The sequence below is a fragment of the Oenanthe melanoleuca genome, chromosome 8 (genome assembly GCF_029582105.1).
Source record: "Oenanthe melanoleuca isolate GR-GAL-2019-014 chromosome 8, OMel1.0, whole genome shotgun sequence".
Taxonomy (NCBI): domain Eukaryota; kingdom Metazoa; phylum Chordata; class Aves; order Passeriformes; family Muscicapidae; genus Oenanthe; species Oenanthe melanoleuca.
The window spans coordinates 17,396,880-17,410,116 of NC_079342.1; the positions used below are offsets into that span (position 1 = coordinate 17,396,880).

General features: G+C 54.7%; 1 protein-coding gene across 2 annotated transcripts in view; it reads right to left on the minus strand.

Moving 5' to 3' along the window:
- Positions 1-597: 597 nt before the first annotated feature.
- The window catches only part of ERI3 (ERI1 exoribonuclease family member 3), a 129,533-nt gene continuing 116,893 nt past the window's right edge, over positions 598-13,237 (minus strand). For both annotated transcript variants that reach the window (XM_056497123.1, XM_056497124.1), the window contains exon 8: positions 598-2,162. In XM_056497123.1, coding sequence (XP_056353098.1) covers positions 2,080-2,162 — 83 coding nt within the window. In that variant the 3' untranslated portion in view covers positions 598-2,079. The remainder of the gene's footprint in view (positions 2,163-13,237) is intronic.

The window sequence follows — 13,237 nt, forward strand, 5'->3', positions numbered from 1 at the left end:
CAGAGCAGGTTCCCTGGGCACTTGGCTGCAGTGGTGTTTCCTGCACAGCTGGGTATGGCTCCTGCACCCCACAGTGCTGCACTCGTGCTGGCTCAGCTGGCTGGGGCAGAGCAGATGCCCCAGGGCTCAGCAGAGCCATGATGGCTCTATTCTGTAGCCAAGATGCTCCAAATGCAGTGGCAGCTGTGTGGGTACAGTGTGCCAGGCTACAGGCTGGGGTGACAGGTGCCAGTGGGATGTAGTGGTGGTTGTCACCCTGCACTGGGGAGAAAACTGCGTGGGGTGCACCCATGGACAAGGCCCAGCTGTGGTGGGTGGTGGGATCCTCAGGGCACAGCTGCCTTGGGGCACTGACAAACCTGAGGTGGTGGTGAGGACGGTGCCCACCCACAGTGCCCATGCTGGAGAGTGGGACAGTGCTCCCAGCAGCAGGGAGCCTTGACCACCCTTTCACAGCCCAAACACTTGCCCTTTATGGGGGGCATGGATGTGCCATACCCGAGGGAGCACCCTACTCCTCCCACACAGCCAGGTGGCACTCCCCTGCCTCTGCCCCCCCATACAAACTTGCACATGCATGGGCACACACAGCCCGGGCTCCTTTACCCCCAAACTTTATTCATGTGGCACATTTACAGCAAGGATTGGAATAACTAGACAATGAAAATGCTGGGGTTGCATTATCGGTTGGTTTAACTGGAACACCACACACCATGCAGTCATGTACCGCCAAGTTCAGTGCCTGTATTGCCCTTCTGGCTGCCGTCACCGGCTTCGCTCCAGGCCATGCACGCACGGGCCTGGGGCTGCAGCCTCCCTGCAGGTCATGCCCGGACGAGGGCTCCGTTCAGCAGGGCCCCGGGGCTGGGTGACACCGAGAGGATGTGCGCCCTCAGCCCACCCCGCGGCTCCCCCCAACCGCCCTGGCCAGCCGGGAGCCCACCCAGCCGCAGGGGATGTGCTCGGCAACTCTCTCAGGCAACAAGCCAGCTGCTGCTGAGCGTCCGGGACCTGTGAGGGGCACGGCACGGGGGGGCTGAGCCTCAGCTCGGGAACCGAGGGAGGTTGCGGGGAGCTCGCTCCGGGGCCTGGGGCGATTTGCGGCTCCCCTGCTCAGGTACCTTGGGCCGGGGGCCAGCGCGCGCTGGCTCGTCCACCACCGGACACGGACACGGACACGGTGCTGTGGCGGGCCTGTCCCCCACGGAGCTGGAACTGAGCGGCGGGGACGAGGCAGGGCTGGGCACCCCGCCCAGCCCCGCGAGAGGCACGAGCAGACGGAACGGGGACGGGACGGGGCTCCATGCGGACACTGTCACCTCCCTCCTGCCGCCCGCCTGTCCGCTGGGCCCCTGCCTCACTGAAGGGAGCCCTCCGGGGCCCTGCAGCCCACCGTGGGGCTGCCAGGGGCTCTGCAGCGGAGAATACAGGCACTTCACCTTGAACATAAAGAGACGGATCGCGTTTGTCACATACAGGAGTCAGAGAGGGGTTAGTGTTGACTCAAAAAGGGGAAAAGGCGCTCAGGGGAGAGGCGGGGGGAGCTGGCGGGGAGGGCGAGGGGCCGTCTCGACACGCTGAGCCTCCGCGAATGCTGCCCGAGTGCAGGCACACACCGGCATCGCTGCAGCAGCCACGAGGCCTGAAAACATAAAACCAGAGAAGAGAAAGAAGAAGGGAAGGAAGGTGGGTATGGCCCATGCCAGGGTGGAGATGGGGGATGCTCTGGCTACGGGGTGGGAGAGGGAGGACGGGGTGGGATATGGAGGGAGGGACGGAAATCAGGAGCCAAAGAAAAAGAACGAACTACAAGTCTAAAATGTGGTGCAAGCGCCCTACGCGGCTGTCCGCTAGCATGGCATAATGTCCGGAGCAGCCCAGAGAGGGAGTCACATCAGGTCTACACAGATTTGCCTTTCCATATATACAACCTCTACTGGAGTTAACAGCTGAAATTGAGATTTTTTTTGTGTCGGTTCCTCTGGCCTCGGTTGCCGGTTTTTTTTTAATGCTGGAGCCCGTCCTCCCCGCCTGGCCGGCACCGGGCGCATGCAGCCCTTGCCTGGCTTGCCTCGGGGATCAAAAAGGTTTGGAGGTCTGCTTGAAGATGAAGCCTCTATGGGCCAGTGTCTTCATGATATTGGCAATGTTCTTGCAGTCATCTAAGGAGAAAGCACAGAGATACTGAGTTAGAGGCATGATCCAAACAGGAGCTTGTTGGAGCAAGTTCTGAATCCCACACCGGGCCTGTGTCCTCAGCAGTCCAGGTACTCTGTCCCAAGGACCTTGCAGTGATGTGATTGCAGAGCTCCCAGTCCCAGCACTGGCCACCTGCATCCCAGTATGACCCGGTGCTGCGCTGAGATGGATCCATGCCCTGGACCTGAAGGTCGGGGTCATCCATGTCCCTGCCAGAGTCAGCCCATGGTGCCTCTCTGTGCCCACCAACCAGAGTCTGACAAGTGGCAGGTGGCTGGGATGGCAAGCCACAGCCACTCCTGGTGCTGGGCCGTGGCAGAGCAGCAAGATGGGAAGGGGAAGGCTCTGGTGTTATTTACCTGGGACTAAACTCAGGCACCGTTTGCTAAAATAGAAGCTGGGCTTAAATTGATTCCTAGTGTCTATATTTCATGTTGAAAATTGGCTTGTAAATCCATGTTTTGATCTATGAGGGCCGTCTCCTTAAGAAAAAGCAAGAGTAAATGTGTAATTTCTCCCTTGACAGCACACGGCGCAGAGGCGATCCTTCTTCCCGCTCCCCTCCGTTTCGGGACAGCTCCACTCGTTCCGATTACCACTCTTTCTTCCTCGCCCCACGCCTTGATGTCTCCATTTCATTACCGCCCGCCCATTTATCAAGCTGTTACCGTAAGGGTGACTTTGCCCACTTGCGTGTGGCAGCGGGGCCTGGCTGACACGGGGAGAGGGTGCCCCGGAAGGGGGGTGCAGGCAAGGCCCCCCTCTCCCCGCCGCTGCTGGATGGATGTTGTGGTGGAGGGAAGGCTGCATCATTACTGATGTGTAAATGATAAAGAAGCCTCCACATCCATCTCCCAACTGTAAATCCAGGGAGTGCTTTATAATCAAGCTACAGCGATAATAATGTGAAATTAGGTCTCTCTATCAACGGGAGGAGGCCTTTTAATCACAGCTTAAAGGGTGCAAACGCTGTTTATCATAATTGAACTGTATCCGGGCTAATTGTGGCCATATTTCACTGTCTAGGAGACAGCAGGCTGCCTGCTGACAGTGCCGCGTGCCGGATTGAGGCCCCCGCAGCCGGGCAGCGCTGTCCTGCTGCCAGGGTCTGCCTGCGGCGATGGGGCTGCCCGGCCTCCTGGATGCTCCCTGCCAGACCCAGCACTGCCCAGCCCCGCTGTCCCAGTGACCTGCTGGCAAAGCCATCGCCTGTCCCCAGTCTCTGTTGGAGGTTCAGGACTTTCCCTGTGCACAGTCCCCCAAGGGGCTGCCATGAGCTGCCAGGGATCCTCCAGACTAATGGTTGGCAGTGAAAGAAGTAACGTCACCATCAGTGCCACGTGCCTCTGGAGTGTCCCGAGACCCTCTCACGGCACCCCTTCCTGTCACTCGTGTGCCAGGACAGCAGCTGGGCATGAGGACAGCCCAACAAAGGAGGGGGTCTCCAGCCCACTGACTGGCATGGGGGCAGAGGTGAGCCCATCTCTCTGTGCCATTGTCCTTTCTGGTGCCCAAGGTGACACTGATGGCTGCATAAGGCCCCTGGAGGTGACAACTCCTGCTGCTGTCACTTGTTCCCACTCAAGCGATCCCCTCATTGTCCTTAGGATTGCCTGCTCTATCTCATCCCCCAGACAACGGAACCCCTTGGAAAGCCCTCAGCCCTTGGATCCAGCTGCCAGTGGGATCTAACAGGGTAAGAGTGGCTTGAAACCTAGGGAAATGGAGGTAAGAGGAGTGCAACTGTCTGTGGCCAAAGTACCTCCACCCAGCCAGTCCTGGCCTGATACCCCCAAAAAGTAAAAGCAAAGCAAATCCTGGAGCTGTGGCAGGTGGGTGCAAGTGAGCAGTTTAGATGTGAAAGCACAGCCCCAGGTGTCCCACTGCCAACCTCACAGCCTGCAGCATTGCCCCGAGCTGGAGTGGGCACTGGGGCTTGACTATTGCTCCATATTGCTGAGGGGGAGCTGCATAGAGACTGGGCAGCAGCAGCAAGACCCCATGGTACTTCATGGGACTCACAAGCTGGTCCCTGGGGACACTGTTTGGGACTGCTCTCTGCTTCCTGCACCCCATCATCTGCCTCCCCAAAACCTCAGTGTGCTCTGTTGTCAGGTGCCTGTGCTGGGACACACCCTGAACTCTGAGCTGCCACCCTGCAAAACTGGTGGGACACTGTTGGGTCAATGCCACCACATGCCCATGCCACCACTGCTGTCCTTGCTGTCCCAAACGATGCCACGGCCCCTGGCAGTGAGTGTGACAAGCTCGTCATATGTCATTTAGTGAGACTCATTCCAAATCAGTGCTAAGGTAAACACGCTTATTATAATTATCCATGTAAAAAAAATCAACAACAGCAGAACAACTTTCTAATATGCAATTACAGCCATCTATTGATTTTACAATGTAATCCGCTCCGATTGATTTAATAACACAATTATAGGCTGGCTCTCGGGATATTAGAGTGGGAGATTTTCATAAACTCCAAAGCAAAAAACTAAGCGGCTTTTAAAACAACACAGTCAGATGGCTGTTTGGGGAATTATTAACAATATGAAATCCTCTAAATCTGGCCGTCGTTACCTTGTGAAAGGAATTTCTATTACAAAAATGGCAATTGACAGCCTAAGAGAGCGCGACCAGGATTGCTCTGCTGCTTTTCAGTGCTTAATCCATTGCAAAGGTGACCACGGGGCGGGGGACAAGCAGAGTCCGAGGCTGGCAGGAGGGCACAGGCAGCCCTGCCCACCCTGTAGCCCCCACCCAGCCCAGCTCTCCCTGGGGGACACATGCTGGGGTTGCTGCCCCAGCACCCAGGCTGGCACCCACCAGCACGTCCCCTGACCCTACCTGGGGCCAGGCAGGTTGGCAGGTTGTGGAGCCCCCCCAACTTGATCACATCCCAGCACACCTGGCATGTCCCTGTCCCAGACACCTCCAGGGGCCCAGCTGTGTCCCAAGGCTGAGCAGGGGGATGGGGTGAAGGTGGCCCCACACCGATGGCCAGCGCGGCTCTGCACAGGCGCGCACACGCAGGCGCGCCCCCGCTCTCCTCCCGCGCACTCCCTCAATGTATTCCCGACTTTATGGGCACATTTTTCTTGTCAAGCTGACAGGGTTGCTAAGTGGATTTCTCCCTGATATGCGGACGGATTATCACATTACTCCAATGTCCTACACAAACATATTACTTTATATTCAATAGCCCTAATGAATATAAACTGCTTTTTCTTTTTTTTTGGGGTGGGGGGTAATCTATAGATTTTTAATGAGGGCACTATTAACTCCCTCCTCTTTAAAACAGACGTAGGTGCAGCCTCTGAGTAGAAAATCAATGGTGTTATTGTAGGAATATTGTATATTGATATTGTAATAATAAGATGCAATTGATTTAGGGGTGTTGTGCGATGTGTGTGGAAGGGGTCAGCCTGGGGTTATCCTGCCTCATGCAAACAGAGCAGTGGCTCTGCCCTGCCTCCCTGCCCCTTACCTTGCTGTGCTGCTTCCGAGCATTGCCCCGTGTCCCCATACAGTGGCCCAGGATGGCTGGGTTGGAGCTTGCCCTGAGGTGCTGGGTTCTGGGGCTGGCTACCTTTGGGACTCTTTGGTCCAGCTGCCAGTGCAGTGTGGGGTAATGTGACACCCCAGCCTCCACTCGCCCTGGCTGGCCTAACCCATCAGGTTTTAACCCTCCTGCCCCATATGTTTCAGCATTAGCCACTGTGACACCACACACCCTCGTTTCAGCCTCTCCACGTCCTGCCAAGCTCTCGCTGCAGTGACAGCCAAGGACAGCGACGTGCACATGCATGGGGCAGCAGGACGCTGTCCTAGTTTAGGCTTGAGTTTGTGGCCATTTAACATCACTGATTGCCTTGTCCTTGAAGAGGCACGGACATTCCCATTGCACCCCTCTGCTGAGACAGAGGCAGAAAGCCCCCAGCCCATGGCACCATGCTGACTGCCTGGTGTGTGCCCTCCCACCAGCCACTGCACGGCGGCACTGCTGTGAACCCAGCATGAGCTTAAGGATTCCATCAGCAGGAGTCTGTGCTGCTGGATTGGGCTGCCAGGAGCAGCAATGCTCATTCCAGGAGAGCATTACCTCCACACCCAGCCCAGGCACTGGGGAGAAGGGCAGGGGCTGCATCCCTGTATGTGACAGGATTTGTTCCACCTCTCCCACCTCCCCACAGGATCAATCCACACAGACATCTCCACCACGGGGGCTCAGGGGGCTGAGCGCTGCTGCAACCGCCGTGCACTGGGCCGAGACGTTCCTGGAGCAAGGAGGGAGCTTTTCCATCCCAGCAGCTGCCCTGGTGGGCTGTGGGTGGTCAGGGATTGCAGGGCCCCCCCAAATGTGCTCATTTGGAGGCAACCCCACCGCACCTGTGCTATGGCCGGGAAGACGGATCACCCCCGGCCCGAGCTGAGCAGGTCCATATTTAAACTGTCCCCATGCTTTATGGGCTGTACCAGAACTGATGCTCAGGCACCGAGGGGCCATTTGTCAATGTTCTAATGGCAGATTACTGTTAATGAATAATATCACCGCTGCCTTTGTATAACAGCTCCCTGCAAAGCAGAAACAGGGCCACCCGGCCACCGCCGCCCCCGGGTGACAGCAGGTGGCCTTGTGAGTGGCGGCAGCCCTATGGACCACAGAGATCTCGCACAGTCTGGCACTGCTGCTGGCGTCCCCACCAATCATGAACAGGAGCACTGGGTGCTGGGTTCCCACAGTGCTGCTCCCTGTGAGCAGGAATGTCACTGTTGGGGCAGGGAGTGACAGCATTTTCCCAGCACACAGAGCCAGGCTCTTGTGTCACTCACCTGTCCACACTGGAGCTGGGAGGGAGTTTGTGTCTGATCTGAATCCATCCCCACCCTGACGTGCTGGTCAAGGTGGGGACACCAGGATGCCCACCGTAGTGTTGACAAGGACATGTCAGACCAAGTGCTCCCAGTTCCCAGGGATCCACAGGGACGCCAGGAATGGTCCTGCCGAGCTGCTCCCAAATTAATGGCCTCATAATCCTGCGCATGGGGCAGGGGGCTGTGCATGTCCCGCACAGCCGGCAGGTATATTAGGTGCAGCTGACAGCGACGTGCAGAATATTAAGAATAACTTACCTCATTATCTGCAATTACGTTACTGCCACACACCTCATTTCTTCACGAGGAAAAGAAAATTAGTTTTATATTGACTTCATCCCAGTGCCTCCCTGCCTGCCCCGCCACAGAGCGCCCGCACAGGCTCTGAAGAGGGGCTGGACACAATTCATACTCATCCACCCCCAACCTGTGTCTGTCCCAAGGAGACAGGATGCCTCTCCCACTCCCTGCACACTGGGGTCAGCAAGACATTCAAATCCACTTTACCCTAGCAGGGACACTGGAGCAAGGAGAGCCCATCTCTAGCAGGTCCCAGGCGAGTAGTAGTGCAGCAAAAGGGGACCAGTCTTGACCACCAACCTGCTGCCTTGGGCACTTTCTTTCTCCCACCCAGGCTGGCCACTGTCACTGTGTAGGAGACAGGATGCTTCCTCCTGTCCTCTGCACTGGGAATCACTCTTCCTATCATGCACCCACCATGCTGGCCCCCTCCCAGGGCAGAGCTGGGTAGCTGGGCTTCTGCACTGTAAGACACCTGGCTGCTGAGACACCTTCCAGCCCCACAGGCTGCTGGATAGCCTGGCACAGGCCATGCCATGTGGGCAAACCATGACAGCTGGGGCACCCCTGCTGGAGGGAATGCGCAGCAGGGGCTGAGCTGTCTTGCAACATTCCCAACTCCTGGAGCCCATGAGGAGTCCAAAGGGCACCAATGTTGCTGGGGCCAAGGGTGACACAGGGTGTACAGGGACCTCATCTTGTCCTTCAGCCTCTGTGCCTGTCCCTGCACTTCCAGCATCCCGTGGCTGTGCGAACAAAGCGAATGCTGCCATCACCCTGCTCCTGGCTGTGGCCACTCACCGTCCAGGAGAGAAGGGGAGCGGCGTGCACAGCAATACAGGGAAAAAAGCCAATTTCATCTTTATTAGAAGGAGATTTCTCTTTTAGTAATAAGCACACTTCAAATAATTAGCGTGTTTTACGTAATAATGAAATTATGGAAATGCAGGCCACTTATTCAAACAAGTCACCATTACCATATTTTTAAATATTAGACTTAATTAGAGTTTATCACTTCAGAGAAGTACGAGGAGTGGAGATTTTTTTCCTTTACAAAAAAAATCCTCATAAAGTGTTTATTAAGAGCGGGTAAGAAGGGGATAATGATCTGTTTGGAAATTAAGGCAATCAAACATTTAATGCTCTGCACTCCTGTAGGCAAAAGCATTCAAATGAGTCAATTATACATCCATTATCCAGGCACGATTAAACAAGGCAGGACGGGGAATTTGTCCTCCGCATCATGCGATTGTCGCGAGGACTTATGTCCACTTAAAGGCAGCTAATAAAACACTAAACTTGGGAAGAAGAGGAGAAGAGGACTGAACCAAGGGAAGAAAAGGGAAGAAAGGCAGCGGGTCAGCAGGACTGCAGAGGGGTGAGTGTGGGAGGTGGGCAAGGATGGAGCTGTGTCTACATTCGAGCCCTTCATAAATCAAAGTAATTAAGTTAACATGAAAATCAACTTCACCATCCCGTTAAATTACAGCATTTGCATATTAGGACTCAAATGAAGTAGGTAGCAGGCAAGGGGGCTGGAAGGGGAGGAGGAAGTGGGGAGGGGGTAAGGGGAGAAGGATGGGGAGAACCGTGCACCAAAAAGGGAACCATTTATTATGGTGAATAACTAATTTCAGAATTTATAGCGCTGGATTTTCGTTCCTGTGCCATTTATATTACAGAAGGAAATTAAGGGGCGGGCAGGAGGCTGGCTGGACATCTTTCTGCGTTATTGCTTGTCTGCCATTTGCAAATCATTATTAATTGTGGCCCGTGTCGCTGGTGCAGCAGGGCAGGGTGCCTGGACAGCCAGAGCAGACACACATATCTCTTCATCAGGACCCCAGCCGCTAGCCCTGGAGAGCCAATTACCCCTCCCTGATTGGTATCAGATAAGGAGGGAATTTTTACAAATTAGGGAATAAATAGAATTTCCACACGTGGAGCAGGGAGGGCTTGAGAGGCAGTAATGAAAAACGATACATCACCATCAGCCAGACAACCCTATTCATACGCCGATGCATTACACTCACTACTCATAATCCCACCGAGTGACAGACAAGCGCCGAGCCGGCCCAGCCGGAGGGGAGCACACCCCGATGGCCGGAGCATGGGCTCCAGCCACCAGCACTCTTCTGGCAGCCCAGGGAGGTGCTCCTTCCACCAGCCCTATGGCCCAGCCTCTGCTGTGACCTCGAGGGCTGCACACAGCCCGCACGGCATCGCTCAGCTGTGCAGGCAGCGAGGGCAGACCTACTGGCACAGGCGCCATCCCTGCTCTGGAGCCCAGCAGGACAAGCCTCCAAACTCATCCCCAAGTTTGGTGGTTAGAGTCACCCAGCTGAATCCAAGCATCTCACCAGTCTCCCATATCCCCGTGGGTAAAGCACATATTCCCCAAAATAATCCAGTCCAAACTGTGACCTTAAGAAGACTGCCCACTCCCTTGGTGGCTCATGGCAGCATCCTGCTATTACAGGAACCCTACATAATTTCTGAATTCTGTTTTTGTTTTTGTACTCTTCAGCCCCCAAATCAGCCCCCACAGCTCCCAGCTTTGCTGCTCAGCCAGCCCTTGGTACCTCAGAGCAGTGAAATCCCTATGCCACCTTGTGAGCAGCACTGGGCTCAAAAATGCCACAGGAGCAAAGAATGTGCTCCTATAAGGCTCTGCTCCATTAAGAATGGGCTCAGGTTTGAATATCTCCTTTCCCTTTCTCCTTTCCAGCCCAAATGCCAGCCCTTCTCAAGGCAGACCCCAGAGCCATCAGCTGCCTGTGTCCCCCACACCAGCACACCCACTTCCCGACCGTGGCAGCTCCCTATGGCAGCACAATCCTTTTCCTGGGCTGTGACAGTGCTGGGTGTCCCTGGGAAAACAGGCATACAGCTAACGGGGCCTGGCATGTGGCTGGCCTCAGAGAGAGCAAATCCTGGAAGTGCAGGGACCCTGCTGACATTGGTGAGCCCAGTTTGCTCTGTGCTCCCGAGCGCCGGAGCCACGCGCCTCCGCGCCTGTAATTAGCTCTCCCTTATGACAAGCACGTCACTAAACAAAATGCTCGGCAGATCAATCTTGCCTGTAAGTCACGCAGCCTTTAATTTATTCAGCATACAATGTCGCTCCACCGCTGGCTTCCTGTAATTTATACCATACACTGTCGTGTATTATTTAACTCGTCTGAGTGTTTTACAGCTCCCCTCAAAGTCGCCGTGCAAAATAAAGTCACGGCAGGGCACTGGCAAGGTGCAGGGAGGATGCAAACTGCCCTCTTGCTGATACGGGACCCCTGGCTGGCCCAGGGACAAGGTGATGGTGACAAGTTGCTGCACAAGTTGGTGGTTCAGACCCTCCTTGTGGGTAGGAATGAGAATGGAAGATGGATCCGCACAGGAACCCAGTAAACTGCAAGCACCAGTGCTGGTGATTCCTTAGAGGAGGAAAGAATGCTGACAAGGAGGGAGAGGGCAGCAGGACTCTTGTCTGGCCCTGAAAGCAAGAGTGATTCCTACCCCAAAACTGGGGTAAGGACTGGGTTAGACTGGGCTGAGAGGAGGCCAGTAGCTGGTGCAGCTGCTCTGAGCAGCTCATCAGACCTTGTCTTTGGCCGTGCAGCTGAATGGAAACAGCCAGTGATGTAGAGCCGGATATCCTCCGCAGGGAAGGTTAAAACCTCTGTTCAGTGTAAAGTTGCCATATCTAAGCACTTATGATCATGATATTTATGGCTAGTTTATTCCAGGCTGTTAAAGGCAGCCGTAGTTATCCACAGATAAAGGGAATTCGACTCCCTTGACACCTTTTCTCCCTGCAGTGAAGGCATGCCTGGCCGGAGCTGGGTGCTCATGGTGTTGTAACTCATCTGATGCACCCTGCCAGAGGCAGCACAGGGGCCAGACACGCAGATGCTTGGCATGGCAAGGATGGTGGCTCTGTTTCTCCTGTGTGGGAGTTGTGGACACAGACATGGGAGATGCTGTCTCCCTGCCCCCAATTGATGCTGCTTGGTCCCTGGGCTGCAGGGAGCAGTTTGGTTTGACCTCCACCACTGCTGCTGGCTCTGTTCCACATCCAGCTCCTGACACCCAGTCCCACCGCTGGGATTGGGACCCTAATTAAGGAGAAATTTCAAGGTAGAGATGAGTGAGTATATAAAGCTGAGTTTCTCCTGCCTGAGTGACATGAGATGTCAGAGAAAGGAAATAAAAGGCAAGAATGCAATTCCAGTGCTGCCAAGAGTGTGTCGCAAGTCCTAATGGAAAGTTCTCCTGCTCTTTAAAGCTTGGTCAGATGGCCTAGTTATTGCTTTAAAAGGACCAAGAATCAAACTGTGATGCTGCACTCGAAGCCTTCAAATAAAGTGAGCTGTGTTTCTGCAAGTCCAGTGAGGCAGAGGCAGGCGATTACACAGAGGAGGGCAGGTCTCGCTATCTTGGAGGGAGACCTACCTATTTTTAAACATTAGCTGTAAATCAGCAGCTCACCTCTTTGTCTAACCCAAACCCTCTCTCGCCTTCTGGAGGAGAGATCAAACACCAACCCTGCTGCCATTGTTTCTCTCCCAGCGAGATGGATGCGGGACTGTAATCTTCCCATAAAGCTGCATGCTTCAAAGGTATCAAAAGTGCTTATTAAAAGTCCTTGGAAAGTAATTTAATACCATCCCAGAAGGCTGGAAAAATCAGTGCAGGTAGCTGAAAATATAACCTGGCAAAGGAGATGGCCCTCTATTCAACATGATAGTCTGTGGGCAGCTGCACATAGGGCCAGGGTGCTTGGGCACACAGACCTGCTACCTCCCTGGGCTGTGCCTGCTCTGGTGCTGTCTGCTCTCCTGTCAGGGAGACAGCCAGGTGAGCCAGAGTGTGGGGGACTCTGTGAGGGTGCATGGGACTGTGTCCCCACCAAGGGCTTTGCTGGGCCAGAGATGTCCTCATGTGGTGTGGACAGGGTGCATGTGTCTGCCCCAGCTCTGCTCCCCTTGTTGAGCTGGAGAGCCCTGCACTGTCCCACAGGCAGGATTTCAGGCTTGCCCCTGGAACATAAAAAGCACTCTTTTGGTGGCTTTTCCAGCCATCTCCAGCAGCTTTGTGCAAGGCTTGCTCAGACTGCTGGGCTGGAGAGACCCACCTGCAAAGTGGATGTGTGACAGTCCTTACCTGGCGCAGACAGGGATGTCACCAGAGCTGCAAAGCCATGTAAGAGAGCTGTGTGCTGTGTGAGACACCCCTGCACATCTCTGCAGGGATGGGATGCACACGTGCCTTCCCACGAGTGCACACTGCAGCAGGCACGTGCTCACAGCCACAGCAGCATGAGGGCTGTGCTCCTCTGTATCCCCCAGCCAGTCCCTGCTCCCGACCTCAGGCAAAGCACGGGACCCTGGGGCTGCATCCCATCTGAATGGTGCAGGCTCCCGTGGAAAGGGGCAGGGGATGGAAATTAACGCTCCAGCCTCCGTCTCATCCTGCCCATTAGCGGGGCTGTTTTACTCCGGATCATTAAATATGTATATCTTATTACACGCCTTGTTACAGTATTGAGCTCTATTGACTGATAATAAATTCCAAGCATCATCCTGGTCATAAATTTATCTGGAGATGATGAAGACTCAATAATCTAGTCATGCAGATAATATGATAGGGCCTTAAAAAAGATCATTACATTATATGCCAAAATTAAAAGTGAAATACACTTTATTAACACTGTTTCCACACTTGGGGCCATTACTTGTTATATCCCCTCTTGCCCTCTCAGCCACCTGCATACCATGCCTCAGGTCCAGCAGAAAAGGCAAGGTAAGGCAGAGCTGCCACAGCTCTACCCTAGCAAGAACCTGGCAGAAGGGTATGGGGT